This window comes from Corvus moneduloides, chromosome 2 (assembly GCF_009650955.1).
Source record: "Corvus moneduloides isolate bCorMon1 chromosome 2, bCorMon1.pri, whole genome shotgun sequence".
In the NCBI taxonomy this organism is placed as follows: Eukaryota; Metazoa; Chordata; class Aves; order Passeriformes; family Corvidae; genus Corvus; species Corvus moneduloides.
In genome coordinates, this window is record NC_045477.1 from 38,031,979 (window position 1) to 38,058,280 (window position 26,302).

Genomic DNA, 26,302 nt, shown 5'->3' on the forward strand with positions numbered 1-26,302 from the left:
GCCAGATAGCTTACAGACCTTCTATAGATGTAATGTAAGCTTGTGTTAACTTATTTCGTATTAAAATAAGAAAGCATAGCTCATATATTATTTATTCCCTCCTCAGCTCATGGAAAAGATTTGATTTTACCAGTTCATCGATATATGATGAGAGATTCACCATGTACAGTGGAATACTGCCCCAAATATATTTTTTACAAAATCATGTTTCACTGGACAGTGAGTCTGCTAGAAATGGGCAGGGAACAATTGGTATTATGATGCAGGATAAAAAACCGATTACCTATTTAGATGAAAATCTGTCCCAGTATAAAAATACAGATAATTTTGCAGATGCTCCTTCAGGTTCATGTTTTGAAGAGCATGGCAAGATCAGAGTCATCCAGGGCTAGGGCTTTGGTTCACACACTGCTGTCTACCATGGTGGTTGTGTCTTACTAGAAAAATCACATTTCTGATTGCCTAGAGCTTTGCCTTAGTCAAGGCATGATTTGCATATATCTGACATTTGCGGAGGGAGGGAGCTTGTTTTACAGATTTCATGAATCACTGACCTGAACTGTTGGATCATGAAATGTAGAAATCAATATCCACAAAGCACAGCTCTGTTGGCTTTTTCATGCTGGGCATCAAATACCTCTTTTGGAATTTTCCTTGTTGACCCACAGCATTCTAGCAGCAGGTCTTGGCTCTAAGCATCTCATAGCATGGAAGCATGGAAGGAGATATTCAGCATATAGATTTTGTGTGTTGTCTTATCAGGCATTTTCCAAATGATTTAAAGGCATAACAGACAAGAGGCAATTGTGCCAGGAAGGAAATCCAGCCTGCTGTCAGCCACCCTGCAAGGTTCTGAGTATCTGCTGGGAGCCTAGAGTGTATCAGCACTTCCTTGACCCTCTGGCCCTAATTAAAATCTCACTGGACTCAGCATCATGGAGTAGTGCAAGAAAGTTACCTTAGGATTAACTATCATTATATTAAGACATACATGATGTCTTTGTGGAGAGGGGAAAGTGTTATGTTGGGGGCTAGCTCAGTTCCTTTGCTTATCCTGAGTGGTGTGCTTAGTCTGGCTTCAGTAGCAATGATTTTCCTAAATTTATCCCTAATAATCCAAGGATAAAAGAATTCGACATTGGTGCCCATGGCTGCATTTCCCCAGGTGTGTTGGAAATGGGTGGGTGAATACATGAGAGAAAAGCAATTTAAAATGTACTCAAAATATACCTCTCTTCTGTTTGCAGAACTATGAGATGGCAGAGCATTAGATCAATGCAAACGGGTGGAAACGTATTATTAAAACATCAAATATTATTGGATGCTTCGAAAATTTGGTCTGCATCCATGTGTTAAATGCTGTTGAAACAGAGAGGGATGTATTAGTGGTCTTCCTTCTTGTTTTATAAATCATTCCTCATGCTAAGCTTGTGCAGGCAAGTTCTGTGGTTAATCTATATCGAGCTTTTCTTTTCAGTCAGGATTTAGAAGTTTGGTCTAATGTTGCTTTCTCACTGAGGGATTAGTTCACAGATTAGCTCAGGGCTAACAGGTTTTTTCTTCATTGTATGTTTCTTAAGATCTGTAGCTCCCTTTTTTATGAGCTGAAGCCCACCTACCAGGCCCAAATTGGTTGGATATACTCTTTCAGGGTGTCTCTTTTGCCAGGCTCCGTGCTTGGTGAAACAAAGAGTCATTGTGCAGGGTGCACTGCTTTGCTAAATCTTCACTTTTTTTATGAATGTACCAATGTTTTAATCTTCTGCAGAAGCCACAGGAAATCTTTCACATGATTTGAATCCATTTTAGATATACAGAGCCTTTGTGTTATGTGAAGCATGTCTGCTTTGGTGCTATATCATGGTGCTTGTACCACGTGTAATACCCATCAGCTGTCGGACTGTTAATTTATGTCTGTAGTGTTTGAGCACACAAACATGCATGCACACACACACGTTTTCCAGAGGTCTCATTTTTCTGCCTTCAAAGCTAAGACCAAGCCGAGAGTTGCATTTAAGGCAGGGGAGCATCTTCTTCCTCAGTTAGGAATGCACTGCATCTGTACTAAAATTCTTTCTGGGCATAGGAAATCCTAGCATGCCTTTTAATTAATCCATCATTTAGAAAAATGTCCTTAAACAAGATTTGCATCCATTTGTTCTCTCTCCCAGGGTGATCTGTACTCAGCTGTTCCAAATTCAGGCTTGTTATTGCTAAAAAAAGTTGATTCTGGAAATTTTTTTGACAGCAGCTTCTCTTGCCACCGTCATTTACACGCACCAAATCCAACCACCTGGCAATACATCATGTAGGGATCCCAGCACTAAACAAAGCAGTTCCTTTGTCCTGAGTGGCCTTTGGGTTGGTTTCCCACATGCTCTTTGATCACAGGCTGTTGCAGTGACCATGGAGTCTGACTGGAGGTGGTTCCCAGGACACCCACTGCTTAAGCTGTCCCTTCCCCAGATCATCTTCACTTGTGAGCTCTTTGGCTTACAGGCAGCCTCTCCACAAGGGAATAACTGGAACAGCTCTTTTCCTTTTGCAAGTTCTTTTAGATTTTACTATTTCCCCTACAGCTGCCTTTTTACCATGACGGTGAAGATAATCTTTATTCTTGAGGAGGTCTGATCCATTGAGTCAAACTGTCAATCTAGAGTAACATCATCTGGGTTTTGTCAATGCTCTGTGCCCTGATTTTTTTTTTTTTTTTTTTTTTTTGTCTTTCCCTTCTTAGTGCTCTTATTATTCAGGGGTTTATAATTTCCAGTACTGGTGATACATTAAAAACTCAGCATTCCACAAAACTGCCCCCACCAGTCTGTGCACTTGGTGAGAACCTTTTCCCAGTATACAGTGAATACACAGCATTTTCTTTGAGCCTCATCGCATCTCACAGTCTTCTCCCTGCAGCCTGTAATGTCCTTCAATAAACTGTGTTTTCCCTCTTTTTCTGATCTTTCAGATCTTTCCCACATCTCCACACTGTCCCTCCACCATATAATCCTTAAACATTCATGTTGAGCAAGAAAGATATACTGGACAGGATAGAAAAATGTCAAGCAAAATCATGGTAGTTTGAAAAAATTGTCGGGTTTGGGTTGTTTTTTTTTTTCATTTTCAAAAAAAATTGTTATGGCAAATGTGCATCATTGTGTGAAATGTGCTCAAATAAGATTGGAGTTCTCAGCATAATTTGTAACATGACACAAATTAAGGTATTTACTAGATACCTAGAGATAAGAAAACCTCTAATCGGGTTGAGAATCAGTTTACTAAGCATAATTGACACGTTTTTTCTCTCTAAATATATTAGCACGGAACATAAGAATCCTAATGTTTTTCTTATCTGACTTCAGCTTGATAATAATCAGAGACCAAACAGTTATTTTTCTTTTTATGAAGATATGATTTAAACAGAAAAGTACAAAGGCCCTGAAGCATCAAGTGTAAAGAAATCTGCCCTCAAAACCAGTAATTCTCTTTTCGCAGCCTAACAAATTTCAGTTGTCAAGAAACAGATTAATCTCATCATTCTCAAATGTAATATTGCTGTTTGCTAAGCTCTCATGATACAGAGACATTGAAAATGTTATCATAGCAGTCCTAGAGTACATTTTATGGTTTGGCAAAAAATAATACTTTCTTTGGCAAGGAATATTCTAAATATTCGAAAGCAAGGATTAACATGAGCACTTGAGAGCAAAAATGTCAGAATCAAAATAATGAGTTATTTTTTCTCACATTCCCTGGGAAAGTAAAAAATACAAATATTGCTAATAGCAGTCTGTCAATTTATGGCTTCAACTTTTCTGAGACCCAGCATGTTCTCTTTAATCCAGATACCAGTGAATAACTTAATATTTTCTTCCAGATCCTCTAATATATCTGGTTTTCTCTTTGAATCTTGTTTCCTTCCACTATCTGTCCAGATAATTTTTAAGGTGTTGTATGAACTAAAACAAGTGTTCTTAACCTTCAGACAGTTATTTTAAAGACTTTCTTGAAAAACAAAAAGCCAGGGAGAATATAAACACATGGTTTTACATTGCCACACTTTTTTAAAACCCCAACACTTGACCACAGTTTAAAAAACACTTAGAAAATTTCTGCAAAATCATTTATTTTAGACCACACATTTTAGCTAAGCAGAGATAATGCTTTATTATCTGATACATCCAAGTATGCCAAAATGGCATGATTTCTGTTGACTGAGAGGGACAGAAGGCAGTGAGAGATGTGTGTTAGCTTGGTCTCAATAGACCATAATTTGTAGCAGAAGGAATCAAAATATTAGCTGACATGTGAGGTTAATTTGCATTTACTCCTTATCCTCCTCACCAAAACCCTGTTGTTCAAATGGACCTGCACAAACTCACTCTGTGTAGCTTTGGACATATGTTTGTGGGATGGAATTGAATACTAAAGCCTGTTCTGTCTTTTTCACTGGCATTTACCAAATACAGTTAAGGATCTTTCACTATTTTTGTTGCAATTCGCTAAGTACTGCCTGAGTGCAGTCTTCACTGCAGCACCTCAGACGGGGAATGACATTTAAAAAGTAAAATAATACTTTCTTTGAATGCCTTCTCTTCAGGCATTCAATCCTCATAATATCCGGCTCTCAGTGTGAAAGTATCAATTGAAAGCTGTGGCTTTTTTAATAAAAAGAAGTTCTGAATTGTATAGAAGATGTGTTATTTCTGCAGCCCTGGGAGGGTGCCTGATGATGGATCACAGTGGTGACGGGATGCCCAACTTCCAGCGAGCTACTCAGGTCCCAAAAGAAATCCTTGCTGCTGCAGCACAGTGCTCAGCATGAGGCAGTCATTTATCCTGCTTCCTGACAAAGCAAATTACCCAACTCAGAGCTGTGGGCTGTGTTTTCAGTTCCTCGTTCAGTTCTTGCAGAGCTAATTTGATGTCCCTTCCCTCTCCTCCAAGCTACAGCTGAGAGCTACCTCATGGCTTCCTAACTTGAGACACAACCCTGATTTCTCTGGAGTGCAATACACTACACTAGCCCTTGAATGCCTAAAAAGTAGTAGCTGAATAAATTACACATTTGTGCCCTATTTTCTAGAGGTTATTCAGCACCCATTCACCACACTTACAGAGCAAAACAGGAATTGCACCTTGAACTTCACTTGACTGACAAACTGCCTTTGCCTCACTAAGCCTGTAAATCAGTTCTAGATGTTTTGTCATATTAGTAATCTGTGGATTAGATCTGCTCCTAATACTCCATGTCTAGAACTGGATGCACTTTTGGAGAACAAGTTTGTTTATATTTAGTATGGAATTTCTCAAAGGGAGCAGTGGCAGCATCTCTAGGTAGTGTCAGCCAGGGCTCCACATGGTGAGCGATCATCCACAGTAGTGACCCAGCATCTAACCGTAGGGATTAGTGCATGGGGCTGGCATTTCTGATTCGCCTGTGCCAAGGGATCACACCTCCTGCACTGGTCCTGACAGGATGTACTTGTGCTGTTCAAGACCTCCCATAAATCAGGAGCTTTCTCACGCCTATTTCCAACAAAGTACCCTGCCCCTTTAACACCTCCTGAGACAATCTCAAAAGCAAAGCAGCTCCTAAAACTTTACTTTTTCAATCTTTTCTGCTACAAACCAACAAAGCAACTCATTAGAGGGACCCTTTCTGCTTCCTCCTTTCCCTCCCTTCACCGAGTGAGGGCTAATTGGAGGCCCATAAAATGAATCCAGGGAAATTTGCCACCTTCTCCCATATATCAGTCCTGCAACTACCAAATTGGGCATATTGTCTCATGCAGTGTTTTATTGTCCCCCAGACCACATTACTGGCGGGGCAATCTCACAAAGGTTAATAGCTTTACTTGGTTGTCTCTCAATCTGACATTCCTGCTCATCACTCTAAATCCAGTCATTTCACCAGTCGCTTTAGACGCCTCTACTGCCGTTAATTGGGTGCTGCTTGCCGCTGACTTCAGGCCCAATTCTTTAAATTGTAACTACTAGTAGCTGATGGCCCCTGCTCTTAACTTTCATTTCACAACTGGGAAAAGTATGTGTGGGTTGATATACCTGTATTTCAACCCCACTCTTTGACGTTTGCAGTCCAATTATCGGTCACCTTGGCCATTCATTCTGTCCAGCTGTCCTCCGTTGGTATGCTATGTGTCAACACCTACCCCATACACTGCCCTAATGGGAAAATAAACAGTAAATTATGAGCCTGTATAAATCCAATAAAGAGTGACTTTGACTCCGTAAACCATGGAAGTGAAACTGAAGCGCTTTATGCAGTTGCTGGTATCCCGAGCTGGAATTGCTGCTCTGTATTTTTAAGAGTGTCCCAGCTTACTGGAGTCAGGCAAGATATCTATCTGTTGAGGGCTGTGATGCCCATGCAGTAAGAACATGAACCTTAAGGGGTATGCATGTTAAGATTTCTTCATTACATTCTTGAATCAATGGTTGTCATCAGTAGAAAGCAGTAAATTTATATTAATCATTTTTCATTAAATATTTCCTTTCCTTAGATAGAAAGTATTCTTCCTAAGCTCTATTCACATTTTACATTTTACTGACCCTTTGCACAGCAGTGAATGCCATCCTGTGGCTACAAAACCCAAATGCACGTTAAAGACTAATTCTGCAGAAGAATCAAAGTACTAAGAATGTTTTAAAAGTTGTGACCTTTTAAAATTCCTCCCGCACTGCAGGAGTATAATACCATCTTATTATTATTCCAACACATAAAGATCCCTTTCCAGGACTCCAGGCACTATGCAATTAATTAATTATAATAGTATTAATTGATTAATTAATATTAATAACCTGAACATTTTAATGCGTTCCAAGTGTTACTCTGGGAAATTAAAGTTTTGGGACAGGATTTTTTTTTTCCCAACACATTTGAGATATTAAAACTTGGGGATGGCTTTTCTTGTTGTGTCGTTACCCCAAAATGACTTTGTTCCCATACACACACCTATTTATTTATGTTGGCAGTATGGTCTTGACACATTCTGAAAATGATTCGTATACATCGCTGTTCACAGGATCACTGGCTATGTGTGTAACAGATTGAACCAACAGGGAAAAAAATCATGCTGAAGAAAATAATTGCATGTGAAATTGCTGTTTCTTTAAAGCAAACAGAAAATCTGACGCTTGCGTGGGTACTAAATAAGATTATTCCCAGTGAGTTATCAGGCATACAGTGGTGATGCTGCAGGGGTGCACACCATCCCCACCCTTTACCTGAAGGCTCACAGCTTCCAGGTACTCATGCAACTGAAACCCAGGGCTAGGCAAAAGCTTAATGAGAAATGCAACTCCTGTAATTAGGTTGTTGAGCTCTGGATGCCACCCTGTTCTCACCAAAGTCAATGGGAAAATTCCCATTGATTTCCAAGTCTGAGGGACTGCTGAGCAAGTACTTCTCTACCAAGAAGGTGTCTGTAATTATTTGGCTGCTCAGACAACATGAGCTCAGTTCAGCAGGGTAATACTTGTCTCTAGAGTTGCCCCATGTGTCTCCAGTTGTGCAAGTATCGGTGTACCCTGCTGTCCATGGCTTGGCTAGGGAGGCTGAGACTATTCTCAGGTGTTTGTGGAGGTTTTTAGAGATTCAGCAGAGCTGAGAAGAAAACTAAACCAAGTATGTGAAGAAGAGGGTTACTCTTTTCACTCTTGTCTTGTGAAAAAGAGCAAGGTTTGTCCTGTGTGTGGTGAACACAGAGTCCTACTGCACCCATCAGGGAAGGGGGATGGTGGCTCTCATCCTTTATCACCAGAACACTTACCTGAACTTCAGTTTCATGTCTTTTGTACTGGACAGAACACCTGAGCCCATTTTCCAGGTTGAGTTTTCCAAGCTGGAAATCATTGTGGGAAAAGTGAAAATGGTGATTGGTCCAAGAATATGAGTTTTACTTCAAAATTTGGAATCTTCATTTTTTTCCCCATGCTGATTGATTCTCAACCAGCTTGTAAAATTGACCCCATGTCAATATAAATTGGGTAGTAGATATTTACAGGACATGTAAAATCAAAGAAAAACGGAGATTGAGATAATAAGGCTTGTCTGTGTTGCCTATTAGTTGAAAGTGTGATTAAATATGGCCCAATTAATGCCTGTTATCTGTCCAAAATTGATTTGTAACAGAAAGTTGTGAAGTAGGCCTCAAGAATTCAAGTAGAACTTTTTATTACTAAAATCAAAGCAATTATTGATGTGATTTACTTTAACCTGGTCTGACAAAAAAGGGATGATATTGTCATTAAAAAATGTGCCTTGGGAAGAACCCCAACAACCAGACTCCTTATTCATGCTTATCTCCTTCACCTTATTTTAATTACTTTTCATATTGATTTTCTGAGAATTTTTATACTATTTTGTAAGATATTTTAGGGTGGAATCCTCATCTGACTCCAAAAATTACTTTATTCAAATATGCATGAATAATTGCTATGATATTGTCCTCTAAGTGGATTAAAATTTTAGTTTGCACCTCATTGATAACCAAAGAAATGACTATCGAATAACTTGAATATCACAAAAAAAAAAAATCATATCTTCATTTTTTTTTTCCTTTTTGATTAATGAAAACAATCACTGCAATTTTCCTGAGTGACTCTTCAGTAAAGTCAGATAAATTTCTGAGGCCTAAACATTTTTGCTCTTTGCAAATTCAGAATATCTCTACAGGATATTCAAAAGCTGGGAACAGCCTGTATCACTTAAAAGTCTGATTTATATGCTTTCTACCCAGCTACGAAATCAATTTTTTATTCATCAGTTTTCTAACCAGTAAGCTTTATTGTGAACATAAAACTGTGGAAGCTTCATTTTTTACTGTGAAAAAGCTAAATTGCATTTAAATGTCAGAGGCTACTCATCAGCCTGTCAGCTGTAAAACTGGTTTGAAATGTTTTACCTCTGTGTGTGGATGGAGGGCACTCATTTCTTGCATATTGTGGAAAAACAGTGTAAGATGAAAACTGGGTATTTTCGGCATTACTGATGGGACACAAAGTCTTTTACGTTAATGTTAATGGTTCGGGCTTTGCCTGTTTTGCTATTGAGCAAAGGCTTGTTGGTAAGTGATGAGTTCAAAGATAATTTTGGGGGAGATAGGGGGGCAGCATGGGAGTGGAGACTAAGTTTCCATCTGTAGTGAAATTGCAGAATTCATCACCAAAATTGTAGTTGCACAATGCACATTCCTTCAATGGCCAAACATCTTAGTAAACTTGCCCCAGCCTGAGTTGGGGAGCTGGCATGCCTCTCCTCCTTTTGCTCTGTCATTGCCATCACTCACTGACCATCTGCCTTTTGGGGGATTTTGTTTTCTTTCAGCGGTTCGTTTTAAACCCTGATTATTTCATTAGCCCTGTTCGTAGCACAGATGCACAAACAGTTTATTGGCAGGTGGAGGTGGCTGCAAAGGGGCAGCAGGGGAAGAACAAACGGCTGGAGGAGGGGCTGGGGACGGGGCTGGATGCATCTTAATCTGCCTTTCTGCCAGAGACAAGGTGGTGTCATCCCCTGTTGGCACAACCAAGTGGTGCTTGGGGGGAAAAAAAAAGAAAGTGTTATCTTTCTTGTGAAAATCCCTAGTTCTGCTTTATATAGCAGCATAGAATTTGGATGCAGTGTACCTTTAAAGTAAACAAATCTAAGGAACTACAGCATGTATCTTTCATCTCCTTGCTGGCCAAATAAACATTTTACCTCCTCAGTAACAGCAATATTGTTTTAAGATTGACCATCGCAGAGTGTCACCTGAGGGTGTTTCATCCAACATCAGAAGGTAGTGGCCGTCAGCATGACAAAAATTGTTTAGAAGTAGGTTTTTATATTATAGTTTAGGACACAAGATGATTATTTCCTTTGAAAGTTTTAGTTGAAGTTATTGCTTTGTTGTAACAGAAGCTCCTGCCACAATATTTTTAAGGGTGTGCAGAGCAAGCCCTTTCACACTATACCTTTTCTTAGAGGACCTCCAACAGCTTGTGCCACGTTAGCGTGAGGCAGTGCTGCTGACTTACTGCCAGATAGATGGAGGGCTATTGCCACACACCTGCTCTGCATTTGAGTTTCTGCTAAAAGAGTTGGGAGTTAATTCCCTGTCAGTTTTGATATCTGGTGTCCTGTGCTGCAAAGTGAGACAGCTGCACACCCAAACAAGGATATAAACTAAATACTGTTGATTAGTTAACTCCATGGTGGCTAGTAATATAGCTTGATTAAATTCTGGCATTAAATCTGCACATATTTTTTGAGTAGGGCATGTCTGTTGATGGTTAAAACATAACATGAATTATTAATACTAGGAAAATACCTTAGAAGCATGGATAACATATTGTGTCTTTATTAATAGCCAGAATGTTTTTCTTGTGTGGTTACACATATTGGCTGGCCTAGTATGCAAAAATGGAAGTTTGGAGATGTGTAACAATCCTCATCATTTTGGAGAAATTGAAGAAGGTGTTTGGTTCCTGCTTATAGTGAAGATGAGAATCAAGTGACTTTTCTGGATAGAAAATGAAGAGTAATTGAATTTTTGAGAAAACATCTGTGTGGTGATCTTAGAAGTTGATGCACACCTGTTTTGAAGCACAAAAACTCAGAGCTACTGTATTTCCTGAGTGCTAAGATAAGATTTTTGCAGAAAGGCGTTATCTGTAGAGGTAGATCTGATAGAGGGGAACTTATCAATATTTAATCACAGGTGTTTCTAATCACAAGAAAAGCAAAATCTACCAACAGCTGAAGTAGAAATTCAGGTATGAATCAGATTAGAATTGACATAGAGAGTACTACTAACATTAAACTGCATGCATATCTTGATTTGCAAGCTTTATGTTATTTAAATCTGCTTGAAGTGAAATATTCTCACATTTGACTATTCATTTTCTGTTCACAAAATTCTCAGATTGTAATCTTCACTGTCAGCAGGAGCTAAACACCTTCTTCAAAGTTTACTGTGAAGATCAATAAGCAACTTTCATCTTCTTTCTCGTTTAGGGGCTGTGATGGTAGTTATACTCCTGTTTAGTGATAGGTTGTTCCTCAAGAGGTTTCATATGCCTAAAAAAATTATTTTTAAGCAATTGCATATCATACTTTATCTTGTTTGTAAGGTGTCAGTCTGAAGGTGGGTAAATGTCCTTGGGACAGGTATTATCAGGAGAAAGCTTGGAGTGTATCCTTCTGCTTTCCAATTTTTTCTTCATTATATATTTAGCAAGACTCATTACTGTAGCCTCATGAGCAAAGAGAGGAAGCTCATAATGTACTCAGAAGACCTTTAGAGTTGTTTGGAGACTGAGGTTGATGTTCTTACTGTGATTATGCCAGGTTTTCCAATCTTCATGTTGCAAACTTTGCAAACTTCCCAGCATGGGATATGATACGTGCAGTTTCAAACTGCTGTTATCACTTAGGAGGTCTGAAAAAGTCCTAGTTGAGCAATGCTTTTCCTTACCAGAGGAAGGAAAATGCTGGATCTTATGTGACTGTATACTACAGTTAGGCAATAGAGGAAAAGCTTTTCTGTATTTAACTCCAGCAGTGGAAGTAAGAGGCGCTTCTGGACTTCTGGAAAGTGACTGGCTTTGAGTCACTTCTGGACCAAGTTTAATCTACACTTCATCAAAAGCAAATTATATGATCTTGACATTCCTGAGGATTATAGTTTTCTTTCTACTCAGGCAAAGGAAGGGGAAGGTGCTTTCTGAGATTGCCTGAAGGAGTTTCCTTTAACACATGACAGGCTGCTCTATTGTCCTGGGAATCTGATGGAGTAAATGGTCCGTTCCACACTTAGCATGTATTGATTGAAGAACACTGTAAAGAAAGCCTGATGCACAAAGGTCACCAGGATCTCTAAACAGTAATGAACTTTAAAAGCAATGCCTGTGGAAAATTGCTCTCTTTCTTTTAGAGAGTCACCGTCAAGAGCTATGCAGATTCTTCCTTTTATTGCTATTAAAGCTGAAATACAAGTCTTTAGTTTCTTTTCAGAGACTTGTTTACAGTTTCTGTTTTCAAAAAGCTTGTAGAATAAAGTGTGACATAGGATAAATGTAGTAGAAGTAGTAGTAACATTTTTAAGTCACCCATTCTGATATTTCATTCTGCCGGGTCCTTTGATTACCATCTACTGGTCTCAGCACTCTGAGTCTGACAAAAGTTAAGATTTGAAGCCTCTAAGGCTTTCTTCAGTACACTCTTCTAATATTTAGGTTTGCAAATACTACAGGGAGCATTTAACTCCAAATGAAAAAGCCTTCCTTCCTTCCTTTCTTCCTGTCTTTTGGCAATACAGTGCTGAAATTACCTGATGTCATCGTTAATTCTCAAATGGTTCAACAGACCATTATGCATCGTTTTCTAGCTTGAGTGTGGCTGGAAGCCATTGACATTCCTAATCAAACACCTAGAGTGTTTATGTCAGTAATAATCTCTATTTAAAATGTACTCTCAACTATTTATTTCTCATACCCGGCTGGAGTGGATGTATTAAATTCTTTGACATTTGAAAACAAGATTTCTCAGATTAGCACATCATAAAGGAAATAAGGAAAGCTGGATCATATTGATATGATTGGAACTCTTTTGGACAAGAAGTGTAATTGATCTTTTGGGACAGCACCACATCCTATTAGAATAAGTGAAATAAACACTACCCATTTCTTTCCCACAGTTGCTAGATAAAGGATTAGAAAGAGAAGGTGTCTGGTTTGCTGCAGCTAACTCAGTATTTGTTTTGAACTAAAGAAAAACCCCAATGTACATTTATTTTTTCTCTTGTATTCTGTATATCTTTGAGCTACACTGCCTTCACTTTGTAGCAATAATCTGACATGTAGTTCACTAACAGCGCGCATTTCAGAAAAATATTTCCTTGTAAGAATTTAGCCACGAATTTAGTCTCTCTCTGAAGTAGGCAGAGATAGTAATTCACTGCATTTGACTTTAAGGTTCTATTCATCCCTCGATGAGCTCTCCTTTATAATCTTTCACTTCTCCTACTTGGGCTGAATTCCAGAGACTTACAATAGGTATTGCAGCTCGTTTACACATTGGCAGAAGAAACAAACCCATTAGTCACTAACAGCAGGGGTATGCCTCAACTCTCCCGCTCCCTTTGATCATTTTTCTGTCTTCAGTAACTCAAGCAGATTCTCTTTTCTGAGGTTTTCTGAAGCAAAATTAGCATTTCTTGTTGGGGGATGGGAGAGACTTTTACCTGAAAACCTTGTTACGCACACTCCTTTGATGAGGCACAAGCATCTCAGCTCACTTATTTTTGCATTAAGCAGTTATCACACTAAAAAAATAAGAAATTATGACATCTTCAGCTTTCTGCTATGCTAATGACAGTAATGTGGCAGCTTCTCATAACTTAAAAATTGGGTAGGCTGAGTACTTCCTCCTGCCAAAGAATGATATGGAAGAAGATACTTGTTCTTCTCAAATCTTGATGATTCACCTTAAACACCTGCTAATTGTCTTGTACTTGTTGAAGTAACATCCCTGTTAGCTACTCCCTCCAGCTGAGTTAATAATTATCTTGGAAGTCATGAGCTTTTGTTAATGAGACTCAATATAGTACTCTTAATTCAGGGGGGTGGTCCTCACAGTTGTATTTGCATTCAGAAAAGTGTCACAGTCTGACTCATAGGAGGAGTGACTGTCTCACGGCAAAGTTCCATTTGTCACCGTCGCTGAGGTCTGCTAGGCTGGATGCTGTGTTTCACGCAATACCTTCACAGTAGATGTCTCCTCCATGCCTTCTCCATGGTCACAAAAAGAAGAAATTCTCACATCTAACATTCCAACTGTTCTACGTTAACAGTCAGTGTCAATCTTCATTTTCACTGAGAAGGTCCACTGCTATGGGAATCTCTTTGTAGTTGTTCTGTGGACTTGAACATAAACATGAATATCTCTCAGTCTTGTAGGAAAGGGAGTGTTAATGTCTGTAGACCAAACCTACTGAAGCAGATCCTGCAGAAGAAGTGGGAACTATTTTACTTGAAGAGGAAGTTCTGTTATTACACTGAATTTGTCATACTCTGCAGAAGGAGATATTGTGTAGTGCATTTTTCTCAAAAAATACATAACTGATAGAAGTAGAGGGAATTTGTTCCATCCAGCTGAAGGAAACATTGTAAGGGAGGTGTGACTGTTGTTAACTTCAGCAAAGAAATTCCCAGGTAACCAATACCTATATGTGTATTGACAGACATATTTGGGTAAAGTCATAAGCATTAAAGCCAATGGGTAAATACAGGTTCCTGACAGAAAATGTTTATTTTATGGAGAAAATTGTAGTAGAACTGTCTGTAGGTTGTGGGAAAACAGCAGCGATGCTTAGGATTTCACCGTGAAAATATAATAGTTCATATTACTTTTGTTGTCTGTTGCATACAGGCCCTATTAAATATGTAATCACATTCCTTTTAAGACATTCCACCCTTGCTGAATAGGCCAGCCCTTTGTCTGATTAGTCAGAGTCCAAATTCAGCTGCTTTCATGGCTGTATCCCAGCTTTGGGAGGTTGTATCCTCTGGTTAGGCTGTCCTGACACAGCATGAGCAGCACTATCTAACCAGTGGAGTAGAGCGGACAGTAGCTGGCCTGGTCCACCTCAGCTGCACATGGTCAAGCAGCAGCTTGTCTGCAGCAGTTGGATCCGGACACCAGACTCATCACACAGACAGGAGAAGGTGTTCACCATTTAGGAAAGCACATGCTGGCCAAGCAGCCATTCCTCATCTCTACTGGGAAAGCCGTGATTTTGTCCTTACCCTTTTCCCACATTGATTACTTTGAGAGTCACCTCTTGTTGGGTTTTTAATGGCACATCCTGACAAGCATGTATTGAGACAGTCTCTCTCAGACTGACAGATAAATGACAGATGTCATTCATCTGTATTACCTTTCTTCTCTGTTTCTTTTGCCTACCATGCTATATGCAGGTTTCTAAACAAAAGAACCTCACTGGTCCTAAATTACAGCTTCTCTCCTACAAGCTCTCCTGTACCTTGCACATCTGCCTTTTGCATTTCCAGAGATGCCAGCTGTAAATTAGCTTTGTCCTATGAACATCCTAACCTCCCTCCCCTCCCTGGTTACTTTTTACTGTAATTTCCAGCTGTTCAAGGATTTTGCTAAGAGCTGTGGTACTGTTTGAATTGAAATTGCCTTGGTTAGAGGGGCCCCTAAGTGCTGGTGTGATACTGTGTCCTGGTGCAAATGGGATTTGCAGAGCGATGTGCTGAATGACCTCTCCAGTTCTCTCCGTTTTTGTCTGGGAACAGTTCTGTATTGGCAGCAATTTGTTGGTTTGTTTTAATGTGTTGTCATGGTGGGGTTTTTTTCTGTAGGGGCAGAGGAAATTTTTGCAGCTCTTTTGCCTTGTTTATGGCTGGAACCTGAATAGCCAGGCTGGGGTCAGGATGATAGAGCACAGACGAGGGGTCAGCCAGGGTGCAGATTTACAGTTAGGGAAATAATCACATCACTGCTGTGAGGGAGGCTTAATTAGTTTACATGCCTGCAAAGAGAGAACTTCAGCTCCTGTGTCTGGCACTCAGTGCTTTTTGAGTGGAGCTGCATCCTGTAATTTTGCAAAGTTCTGAGTGTCACCCAGAGGAAAAGGCTTAGCTGGTACCTAGCAGCTTCCTTTCCGGGGATGTAAAGTTTTAGCCCAAGTAGAATTTACTAACTTCTGGCATTCTTTGTTAATTTTTATTAATTAGTTGTCATTTTGTGTTATAGCTGTTACTCTTTTCTGTTAGCTGGCAGCAAATATTTTCAGTGCAGCTTTTCTGTTATTGAATAGATTTCCCCCAGGTTTGGGCTTACAAAAACAAGCAAATGGATTCAAATATTTACTGCCACAAGTCCATGTTAGTCAGGATTTCAGCAGAAACCTAACAAACTGTGAGACTGTACTGGTAAGACAGGAGGATGCTTCACTTCTTGAGCAGTTCTTTGACTTAGTAGGGTTTTTCATCATCATTGCTTGACTGTTTATACTGCTGCAGTTTTCATAGATTTTATTGTCATTGGTTGTAAACTATCTCAAGCACACACCTTTTTTGTAGATTGCTGCTAGTGGGTTGAAGAAAATGTCTTTTAAAAAAAACAAACAAGTTGTATTTGTTCAGAGAAGAAGAGTTTCCAGAATCTTGCTAATATTTTTTAATGCAAGAACATTACCCCCTAAGAAAGCATTTTGTTGATATTTTTTGAGTTTGGATTAGTGTGTCTCTGATTGTTTCTATGCAATACAGCCTGTACTGCTTTTCATCATTGATTATTTTATCTCTGGAGAAACCCCAAAAAGGTTTTCCTTTGTTAACCTGTGGTCTGGCCAAGTGCTTGGCCAGTTGCAATGGAGTAGAACGGAAATAGAGGGGAACATAAGTGAAGTGGAGAGGCTGAGGTCCCTGGTGATGTGGCTCTCACCAAGTGGAAAGGCAGGTTCACAGACTTGTGTACAGCCTTTCAGCATTAAAAATGCTGTTTTGGAAAGTGTTGGTAGTGGGAACTGGATGGCTGAGCACACTGGTAATGTTGTGGGTCCTCTTCCCACACCCCTGTGCTTGTGACTGGCAGATGTCACATTGGTGGCTGTAGCAGGTTCAGTTTGTGTCACCCCAGGACAGTGGCTTTGCACAATGGGTCTGATCCCCGTCCAGCACTCTGCAAACAGTTGTCCCCATCACAGGAGTGGTGATCCCAACAACTGCTGATTGCCAAAGCTACCCAGCACTTAGGAGACTCTACTCCAGTCTTGAGAGAAAGAGGCTGGTACGTGTTGTTGGGAGGACAGGCTCTGCTCTCCAAATGGGTCCTCGGCTGTTCTGGGGAATTTACATTGCCACTATATGTTGCCATACCACTCACTTTTCTGTAAATGAGCTGTTTCAGTCTCTGAGGCTGTCAGTCTGCTTCCTTCCACTGCATCAGTTTTTAAACATATGGTTAAATACAGGAAAGGGATAATGTCTTTTACCTTTCTCATAGAAAGTATGTTTTTTCTGCTGATGCCAGTGTTAAACTGGTGTTACCCTAAGTTTAGACTTCTTTACACAAGGATGGCACAATGCCAAGGGGTATTATTCCCAGAAAATTTTGCTTTGCCTAAGGATTGGACATCAGGACTATAGGGTTTGCAAGGGAGCACAGAAACTTTTAAGGAAAATAAAAACATCAAGAAATTACCAGCAAACCAGTCGATGTGCAGTGATCAGTATGAGCAGGGAAGGGTATGTAATATCTTGGCTCACTCTCATCAGAAATTGCTACTGTGGGATTTGGCATGTTAACATATGTAGCTGAAAATGAAATTTGAACTTCTTTCATGCAAACAGAAATAACTTTCTGCCTTATTTCTTTCTCATTAAAAATGTGATCGAAATATTGAGGGAGAAGTTTGAAACATATTGATTTCATTTTGAAAGCCTATTATTAAATCTCTTGAGGGCTTGTTGATCTTGAATCATTTCATTTTCATAGTGTTTCAGATTGAAAATTATTAGTAATTCTGTTTAAGTTGCAGCTGAATTACTAATTAACTTTCATCTCAAAGATTTTATTTCTTATGTGTTTCTGGCAGCACAGTGCACTCTCTACACAATGCAGCAGAAATTTTTTGTTACCTGCCTCTCTGTGCTCCTTACAATCTTATAAAGCAGGTTTGGAATTAATGAGCTGTCACATCTTGGGTAATGAATGAAAAGAACTGACAGAAATCCTTTTGTTGTTTAAGAAATTCCAAATAATTAATGGGAGAAAAATGACAGAGGTTCTTTTAGGGTTTAAGAAGAAATGCATCTTTCAAATTCTTTCCGCGATAGAAGAAACTTTAAAATATGTATGCAAAAAATGCAAGGATCCTGATTAATGGGTTAATTCCAGTTCTCTCATCTGAGATAAACTTGCAGAATCGGAGATTAAAGGATTTTATGTTTTGAGAAATAGCCTCCTAGCCTGCAGCTTCCTTATTCCATGTTCAGCTCAGAAGTAAAAAATCTTCTGGATTCCTGGGTTTGCCGTTGTGGACAAATTGATTTAAGCACTAAGCATGTTTGTAGTGATCATGTGTCATGTACATACATGTTAGCAGGTTAGCTTTGGGGAGGGCAAGGTGTTTGCTTTTGTTTTATGTTTTTCTCCAATTCATGAAGTCCCACTGTAGCTGTTGGCAATAACTTGTACTGCTGTTTTTCAGGTAACTGTCTCAGATGGGGGCACATCTCCCAAGCAATCCTCAGTTTGGGTGGTGATCCAGGTTCTGGATGAGAATGATAACAAACCACAGTTTCCAGAGAAAGTCTATCAGATCAAGCTGCCGGAGAGGGACCGTAAGAAAAGAGGGGAGCCAATCTACAGAGCTTTTGCTTTTGACAAAGATGAAGGCCCTAATGCAGAAATCTCATACAGCATTGTGGATGGGAACGATGATGGGAAGTTTTTCATTGATCCCAAAACAGGGATGGTTTCTTCCAGAAAGCAGTTCACAGCGGGGAGTTATGACATCTTAACAGTAAGCACTCTTTCACTGACATACAAACCCATGATTTGACTGACTTTTTTTTTTTTTAAGAAACAGGCTCTCCTGTATAAAGAGGGATATATGACTGTGTTTACTGTATGCCCTTTATGTAAGACCTAAATTAAGAAGTCTAGTATTCATATAGAACTACTGCCAAAAAATTGAGTCTGAGAGGTCATTCATGCTTTTGCAGGTCATGATGTATTCTCTGAGTGTTAAGTCAGCCTGCAAATTGTTAGCATAAGCCATTCCCTTGAATAAGCATTTGTCTGCTCCCAAAGTTGTATCTGGATGGCGTGGGCAGATACAGCTACAAATGGGTACTTACTTCTTGTGTGGACACAAGTGTTTGCCCTTACAGAGGGCACCTACTGTCCCAGTTAGGTGGCTGCACCTAACAGAGGAGGAGTATTGTGTACTCTGTGTTGTGGGAGCAATTTCAGTTAAAAGAAATCTCAGTCAAAACTCTTTTTTCAGAACTCTAACCATAGAGTGAAAGTCAAAGAAAGGGAGACTAAAATATGGTTAGGCAGATATAAAGCCGTATAAGACTGGAATGTGTTCTCTTCATCTACAGAAATAAGCCAAGTTGTAGTTAAGGAGTTTGAAATAAAAATGACAGAGGTCCATGGTCTGACATCTGGAAGTGATATCTCTTACAGAAGCGGGTTACCTTCATAATGCTGGAAAACTAATAAATAACAAAATGTTGAGAAATACCTAGGAATCAGAGTAGAGCAGCCTTCTAGTGAGTGAGTACTTTTCCCTCCAGAGACCTCAAAGTCATGTCTGAGATCTGAGCCTTCTTACAATGCACCAACTGAAGATTTTCTACCTAGAAACTGCTCATCACACCCTCAGCATCTTTTCACAAAGGGCCTGCCTGCCTGGAATGGAGCAGGGTGATGAGTGTTAGCATCAAACCCACTTAACACATTTCCAGAGGAAGAAATAGGGCATGATATTTCAGAAAAAAAAATTATTTCCCGTTTTTAAAAGGTAATATAACGGCATATTTACACCAGTGGTCCTATATAGCCAGAAACTTTACCTTTTTTAAAAAAAAGAAAAGCTCTTCGGTTAACATTGATGTTATCCACCAAAGCGCCCATTTTGTAACCTGCATTCAGCCTTTTCTTAAGCCCACTGTTTGTTGCTGCTCATCTTGTCTTTGCTATGTTAAATCCATAAAGCTTGCCACACAAATATCAAGTCTATCCATCTTTCTGGAAGACTTTATAATAAAAAGAATTAGCACCAAGCAAAGCAACTCTTAATGAACATGACAGGAAAAAAAAAAGAAAATATGGCAAAATTTTAAATTTGATTTATTATGGAGAATGAGGGAAATTACCTGAAACTTATTTAATTCAATTAAAGATCCAGAGGAAGGCAGTATAAGGAATACTTATCTGCAACACACATGCCACCTGAAAGCAGTCAAACATGCCCTGGGTGAGCATGTTTTGCAAATACATGGTCTCACACAGGGCCCTTACAAAACTTCCAGCTTTGCTGCAAGAGGGAGCTGGGTGCAAGATGAAATCAGAGAGGGAAGCTGGTTCTGGAGAGGAGGATCTGTGTGGGGAGTGTTTGAATTGCGTCTGCAGGAGGCCTCCCACCAGTATTTCTTAAACAAAACATTTCAGTTTAAAATCAGCTTTTTCAGGGAAAAGTCAAAGCACTGTGCAAAAAAAAAAAAAAAAAAAAAAAAAAAAAAAGTGAGAACTGAGAAATAAGTGCTTATCTTCCTCTTTTTTCATGGGATTTTACATACACTATTCCAAAGGACATTTTCCAAGCAGTCATCACACTGCGATAGAATTAGGTCTGAACTGCCAAGCTGGGATGCTCAGCCTGAGCCCTCTTTCCTTTGTGCCTGCCAGATAAAAGCAGTGGACAACGGCCGGCCCCAAAAATCTTCAACTGCACGTCTCCACATTGAGTGGATAAAAAAGCCTGCACCCTCACCCGTGCCCCTGACGTTCGATGAACCCTTTTACAACTTCACCGTCATGGAGAGCGACAAAGTGACCGAGATGGTCGGGGTGGTCTCTGTGCAGCCCTCGAACATCCCTCTCTGGTTCGATATCGTGGGTAAGTTGGGAGCCAGTGGTGCAAGGAGGATGCCTCAGAAGCAAAGCATATGGACGTGTGGTTTTGACAGCAAGAAGACTAACCGTGAACTGTCTCCCTACCTCCCCCCCAATTAAAGCCACTTTCCTAATGATGAAATGAAAATGCTATTTTAATATAGTGATAACAATAATAGTAGTAATAATACTCCTGCTTTTGTTATGACTCCTTAGCTAAGCTTAAAAAAGAGCGCTGTATGGCTGAATTGGTTTTTTTTCATACTATGTTATTTACTGCAATCTTAATGTTGTCTGTCATTTAAATTCTATTGTCATACTTTGCTAATCTCATTTCTAAATGTATTTATGGTACTTAGACTTGCTGTCCCTCATTTCTCTCTTTCTTCACCTTTTTTTCTGCATTCTGTTCTTTTTTTTCTGCTTCCGACTGCCCTGCTTCAAGGTGGCAAGCATGCTCGAGAGATGTTCTATATTCTACAGACAGCTTGTGGGCAGAACTGTTCAACAGAAGGTACCCTTAGTGCAAACACATTTGCTAAAATACAACTATCCAGGCTGCCTTTTATTTTTGCAAGTTTTTTGAGACAATTTATATTACATCTTTCATAAGTGCCTGTGACAGGATGCGATGCGACACATGGATGTGCTGCATTTCTTTCTATGACAGCTTTTACCGTATTTGTGTCCAATTATTATCATTTTATTCACGGATTTTCCACAGTTTATCACAAATAATTAATTCAAACTTTTCACAGTCCAGTGCCATCCATTTAACTGTGAAACAGAATGGGATGCCTCAACATATGGGTTACAAATGGAGCCACCAAAAGTTTGTCTTGAATGCAAGCTGAAACAGAGAAATGTGTTTTGATGTGAGATTTCAACCACAAAATTGCCTTACATAAAATTTCTTATAAAAATAGGGAGGGAAAAGTATCCTTAGTAAAAAGGAGGAGAAGCCGTAGAAGTCTTGAAATCACAGGGAAATGCCTTTATCTGCCAAAACAACAGGGAGCAAAGGGTCTTGCTTGGTTGCAGTAAAGAAATGGGAGTCAATGTTCCTAAGCATTTCTTTCCCACTTCTGCTGCTGATTCAGTTAATGTCATTTAAAATAACTCATTTAACATCTCGAAAGTGAGAATTTCCCCTGCAAAATTATTGTGCTTCTTAATATTTGCAGATGCTTGTACATAATGTTTGCATACCTTTGGATGTAAAACAGTGCATCTGGACAAAGTGGAGTATTTTTAAATGAAGGGTTCTAAAGCAAATGCTATATGAAAGATTAGAGAAACAAAAAGCCTTTGCCATGGACTTAGCAAAAAGTGTTCATCAGCAGTCTTTATTTACAGGGATTGAGCCTGGCTCTCATTTCAGCCTAGTTATTTGCAAATGGGTTTAGCCGACAGGAAGGACAGGGACCACAGGAGAAAGGGTCTGTCAGAGTTGTTTTCATCCACCTTTTATTGCCAATTTGTGCAGATAAAAGACAGAAGCAGCAACATTTCGTCTTTGTGGCACGGTTTCTGATGTGCCAATCATATTAAAATTAAACCCAAAGCTACTATCATGTTCTAGGGTTCCTGCTAGTCCCTGGGGGAGGACAGCATATGTTTCCTACAGTTTTCCTGCCATTTCCTGAGTTGCTTCAGTATGCTACGTGCAGTTTATTAGCTAATGTTTACATTTTCATTCCCGTTCTCACTGACCCTTTCCTCCCAGGACAAATCCATCTTTTTTGATGTTATTGACAGGTTTTTTTTCCTATTTGAACCTTTTGCTGGACTTCTTTTGGTCCTTTCCATGGCAACTTGACCAACTCTCATTAAAATTCTGCCCTCAGAGAAGCCCCTGCTCTTCTGCTACGTTCTTTTTCCTTATTAGAGTCACTTTCAATCAATCAACACCTTATAATGATATTTGATTTTTGCCCACCAGACAGAGATGATAGGGAGAACATTAGGAAGTTTTAGCCTTTGTCATTTAATGTGGCCTTTATGACTAAACTAGTTCAAATGGTTTAGAAGATTTAAACAATTCTAATGGTTTCCCTCTCGGCTGTAGCTTCTGATGTTGCAAGATACTGCATCACTGCAGAGGGTCACTGAGACAGAGCTTTCCTAGATTTAATAAGAAATCAGGGACCCTGACCGTCCAGTTTGGTTCTGTTACCATATGAATGTTTTCATTAAATATTGCTGCTGTTACAAATAATAGCACTCCCAACAGCACCCATTTCTGCAACAGGAATAGCCAGCAATTCTGGGCATGCAGAAGAGCCTGTTGTTCCAGACACTTGGCATGCAAGGAGCAAAGCAAAACCCATCCTGAGAGTTTTACAGACAGAACACTGTGTATTTAGATCACTGTTGCTGCCTTTAGACAGTGTCAAACCCCACTTCTTCTCACGGTTCCTAAATATCATCAACACTGAGATCTGGTGTGGAAAAGCCCAATGAAAGACACAGGGGGTATTTGTAGAAGTTAACTGTCATATAGAGAAAGCTGTATGGGACTGCTGATGCAAGGGATGGTTTCTGTGCTGCCGTAAAACCAGACCTGATCCTGTTCCATCTGGTATTTTGTGATTCTGTACCTCTGTGCATAGTTCACAGTAATGTCAACAAAACCCCTGAAGGCTTATGTAGAGGCATGGTTTAATATAGAGTTTGCAGCTTGACCTTTATCTTTATGACCTTTTCAAACTAAATGGGCACTGGAATTCCGGAGGATCTCTTTTTCAATGCATAACATGCACTTTCTCCCAGCTAAAAAAAAAGAGAGGGAGAGCAGATAAAGTTTGGCTATAAAGTATTCTGTCTGCCTAACTTTGCACCTAAATTATACATACTTCAAGTAGCTGTTTAAGTTCTTGAGTTGATCAGCTCCAAGAGAGGAAGATGCCTCACAGGCAGGAAGGTGATCTTCCACTGATGGACTAGGGAGGAACAGGATCCTCGGATGATTGTTTGTTTCTTTAATTTGAAACAGTTGAGATGTCATACCTGGTTTCTGTTTTCAGACTGCATTCAATGCCATTCCCAATTCATGCAGATCCCACAATGTGAAACACATAAACGTAAGTTGTATCAGTGATATTAAATTTATTCAGTCATTAATGAGAAACTAATTTTCAATGGGAACTCCAAGATAAGTCAGAGACCTTTATTTGTACCAGGTAAATTGAGTCCTTTCTGTTTGTTCCTTTGTAACTGGTGGGAATGGTGGGATGACTACTTTAACACTGGAGCTAAGCTGCATGGTGCTAGTTTCTGCTTAAGTAGCATGTTGCACAACATCTCTCTGGTTTTCCAAACAGTCCTCCCTCTATCTTTCCTTCCTCCCCCAGCCTGTGCCTTTATAAGAGCAGCCAAGCTTTGAAAGCATATCAGAACTTTTTACCAAGAGCGCTTAAATGGCTTTTTTATTATCTATCAATTTTAGTTAATTATACATTTAATTCATAGTGCTGCAAGTTTTCATTAATGTCAAAAACATGTAGCTCCCTAGCCTTCTTTGAATAATCTTCTCTGAGAACTATCTAAAATACCTTCCTGATTTCTTTTTTGCTTCTTATGCCCTTGCTTTCAGCTTCTTAGCAGCAAACTCAAGGCTTTGACTGTCTTTACAATAGTTTTATCTAAAATTCGGAGTCTGAATTACTTTCTTCTTAGCATGATATAGTACATAAAAGAATACATATTTTCATATTTGCATGTTATTTTACTAATATTTATTATGATTAACAAAATCTGTAATTGAATTTTTATTTCTTGAGACAGTCATTAAGTTATTTAATCTTCTTTGAAAACAAAATAAATGAAAATTTTGGCTTTGCTTCTTTTTTCTGAAAATCCTAGAGGTACTTTAGCCTCCCCTCTGAGTTTCAGGGTGAATTAGTTTCCTGCATTTTGCTCTGATTTTCTTCTCTGAGCAATGTGAGAATTGTAGCAATTGGCCCAATTTATCATCATTGTTCATTGTTGTCAGCTTTCTTTGGGACAAGACAACTAAGAATCTTCTCTGCATTGAGAAAATGTGGTTTAGAGGACTGTTCTCTAACTCAGATAATCTCCTGTTTTTCTTTCTTCCATTTGTCCGTCATGGCATGGACAAATGAGACTCTGTGTGAGGATGTCCATATATGCTGGCTCTGTTAAGTTTGAGCATGGAACACTGTGTGCTGTTTGCGATCTACCAGTGAGGAAGACTCCTGCCAGTGTTTGAACTGGGGATGTGTCCTCCAGAATTGTGTCATCCATCTTTCCGTCTAAGACTGAACAAGTCTGGTTCTCTACAGTCATCAGATACTTCTGAGATGGGATTCAGTCCCAGCCTTTTTGATCATCCCACTGGAAAATGTGGGAAAAGATTTTCATCTGGGACTCATTTGCCTACAAAACCTCCAGATTTGCTGACATGTTTTCTTCTCAGAGGAAAAAATGCTTTTTCCCAGCAGCATGATCCCATCTTAAACTGTGTATCAGCAACTGATAGGAACATAGGGAGGCTCAGCATCTTACCAAAAAGGAACCACATCTAGGAAAAGCTCTACCAAAAAAATTAACTGCTTGCATCAAATTGCAATATAAGAAGAATATGCTTGAAAATTAAAAACCCCAACACTGAAATTAGAAGGGGACAGAGATGCAGAGCCCACATCCTGTGGGAGTGCAAGATCTGGATTGTGCCTTGCCTTAGGCAAATTCTTCTGCTGACCCCCAGAAATCCTTCTTGATAGTTCAAGTTGTCCTTGCCCTGTCCATTGCACCTCTCTTGTTAGCCTTGCAAGGTTCAGTGGTTTGGGGTTTTTTAGGTATCTTTTTTGTAAGAAGGAAAATTAATTCTTTCGAAAGCATATGGGACTTTTGTCAGAAGGAAAATGGTTCATGGTGACTATGAAGCCAAGAAATAAGCTAAGAACGAAGGTAACGCTCTGGATTCAGCCAGAGAATGAATGTAACCAACTCTCTGCCAAGAACACAATTTAGAGTCCTTTGGCCCAGGTGTGTCTCAGTTCAGTTTCCTGAGATCTCCTTCTTAACTGTGCTATACCATCTGTTAAACTGAAAATCAGGGCTGTTCTAGAAAGTTGTAGTGAGAGCCAACTAATAAGATCTTTTGTACCAGGAGCTGTTTCTAGAGCTGTCCTGATAACAGCTGGAATTGGAAAATCCTATATAAACTAAAAACATGCTTTTAGATGACATAAAAAATTACTAGTTCTAAAAATTTAATGCTTCCAGGGCTTATGCAAAAGCATTAAGATCAACCTCAAGAAAGTAAGGGTGGAAATCATCTCACTTAACTTCAGGTGTCCAAAGTGTAGATACAAGTATCTTTGCTAGGTCACTTTGGGAATCTTAACAATAAATTAGAGAGAAAAAGTACTTTCTGGATGAGTTTTTATCATTCCAGCCTGGTAAGTCTTCTCATCCAAAGATGGCATTTAAAGTAGATGTGGACTTTTAATGAAATCCTACTCAGAGTGCTTCAGTCTAATCAGATTATTTAAGGAAGTCTTTCATCTGTATTGAAGACGTATCAGCTTTACATTTTAGCCTGAAATGATACCGTAGACAACAGCCAATCCACGTCTCTCTGGGGTTATTCAGTATTAAAATGCTTTCTCAGGACAA

General features: G+C 39.4%; 1 protein-coding gene across 11 annotated transcripts in view; it reads left to right on the forward strand.

The window, feature by feature from the left end:
- Window positions 1-26,302, forward strand: part of FAT3 (FAT atypical cadherin 3) — a 408,107-nt gene that overhangs the window by 271,693 nt on the left and 110,112 nt on the right. For 9 of the 11 annotated variants that reach the window (XM_032099136.1, XM_032099146.1, XM_032099135.1 and 6 more), the window contains exons 5-7: window positions 18,243-18,557; window positions 20,453-20,663; window positions 21,105-21,173. In XM_032099136.1, the coding sequence (XP_031955027.1) occupies window positions 18,243-18,557; window positions 20,453-20,663; window positions 21,105-21,173 (595 nt within the window). The remainder of the gene's footprint in view (window positions 1-18,242; window positions 18,558-20,452; window positions 20,664-21,104; window positions 21,174-26,302) is intronic. The other 2 variants (XM_032099142.1, XM_032099145.1) reach the window with 1 other exon arrangement.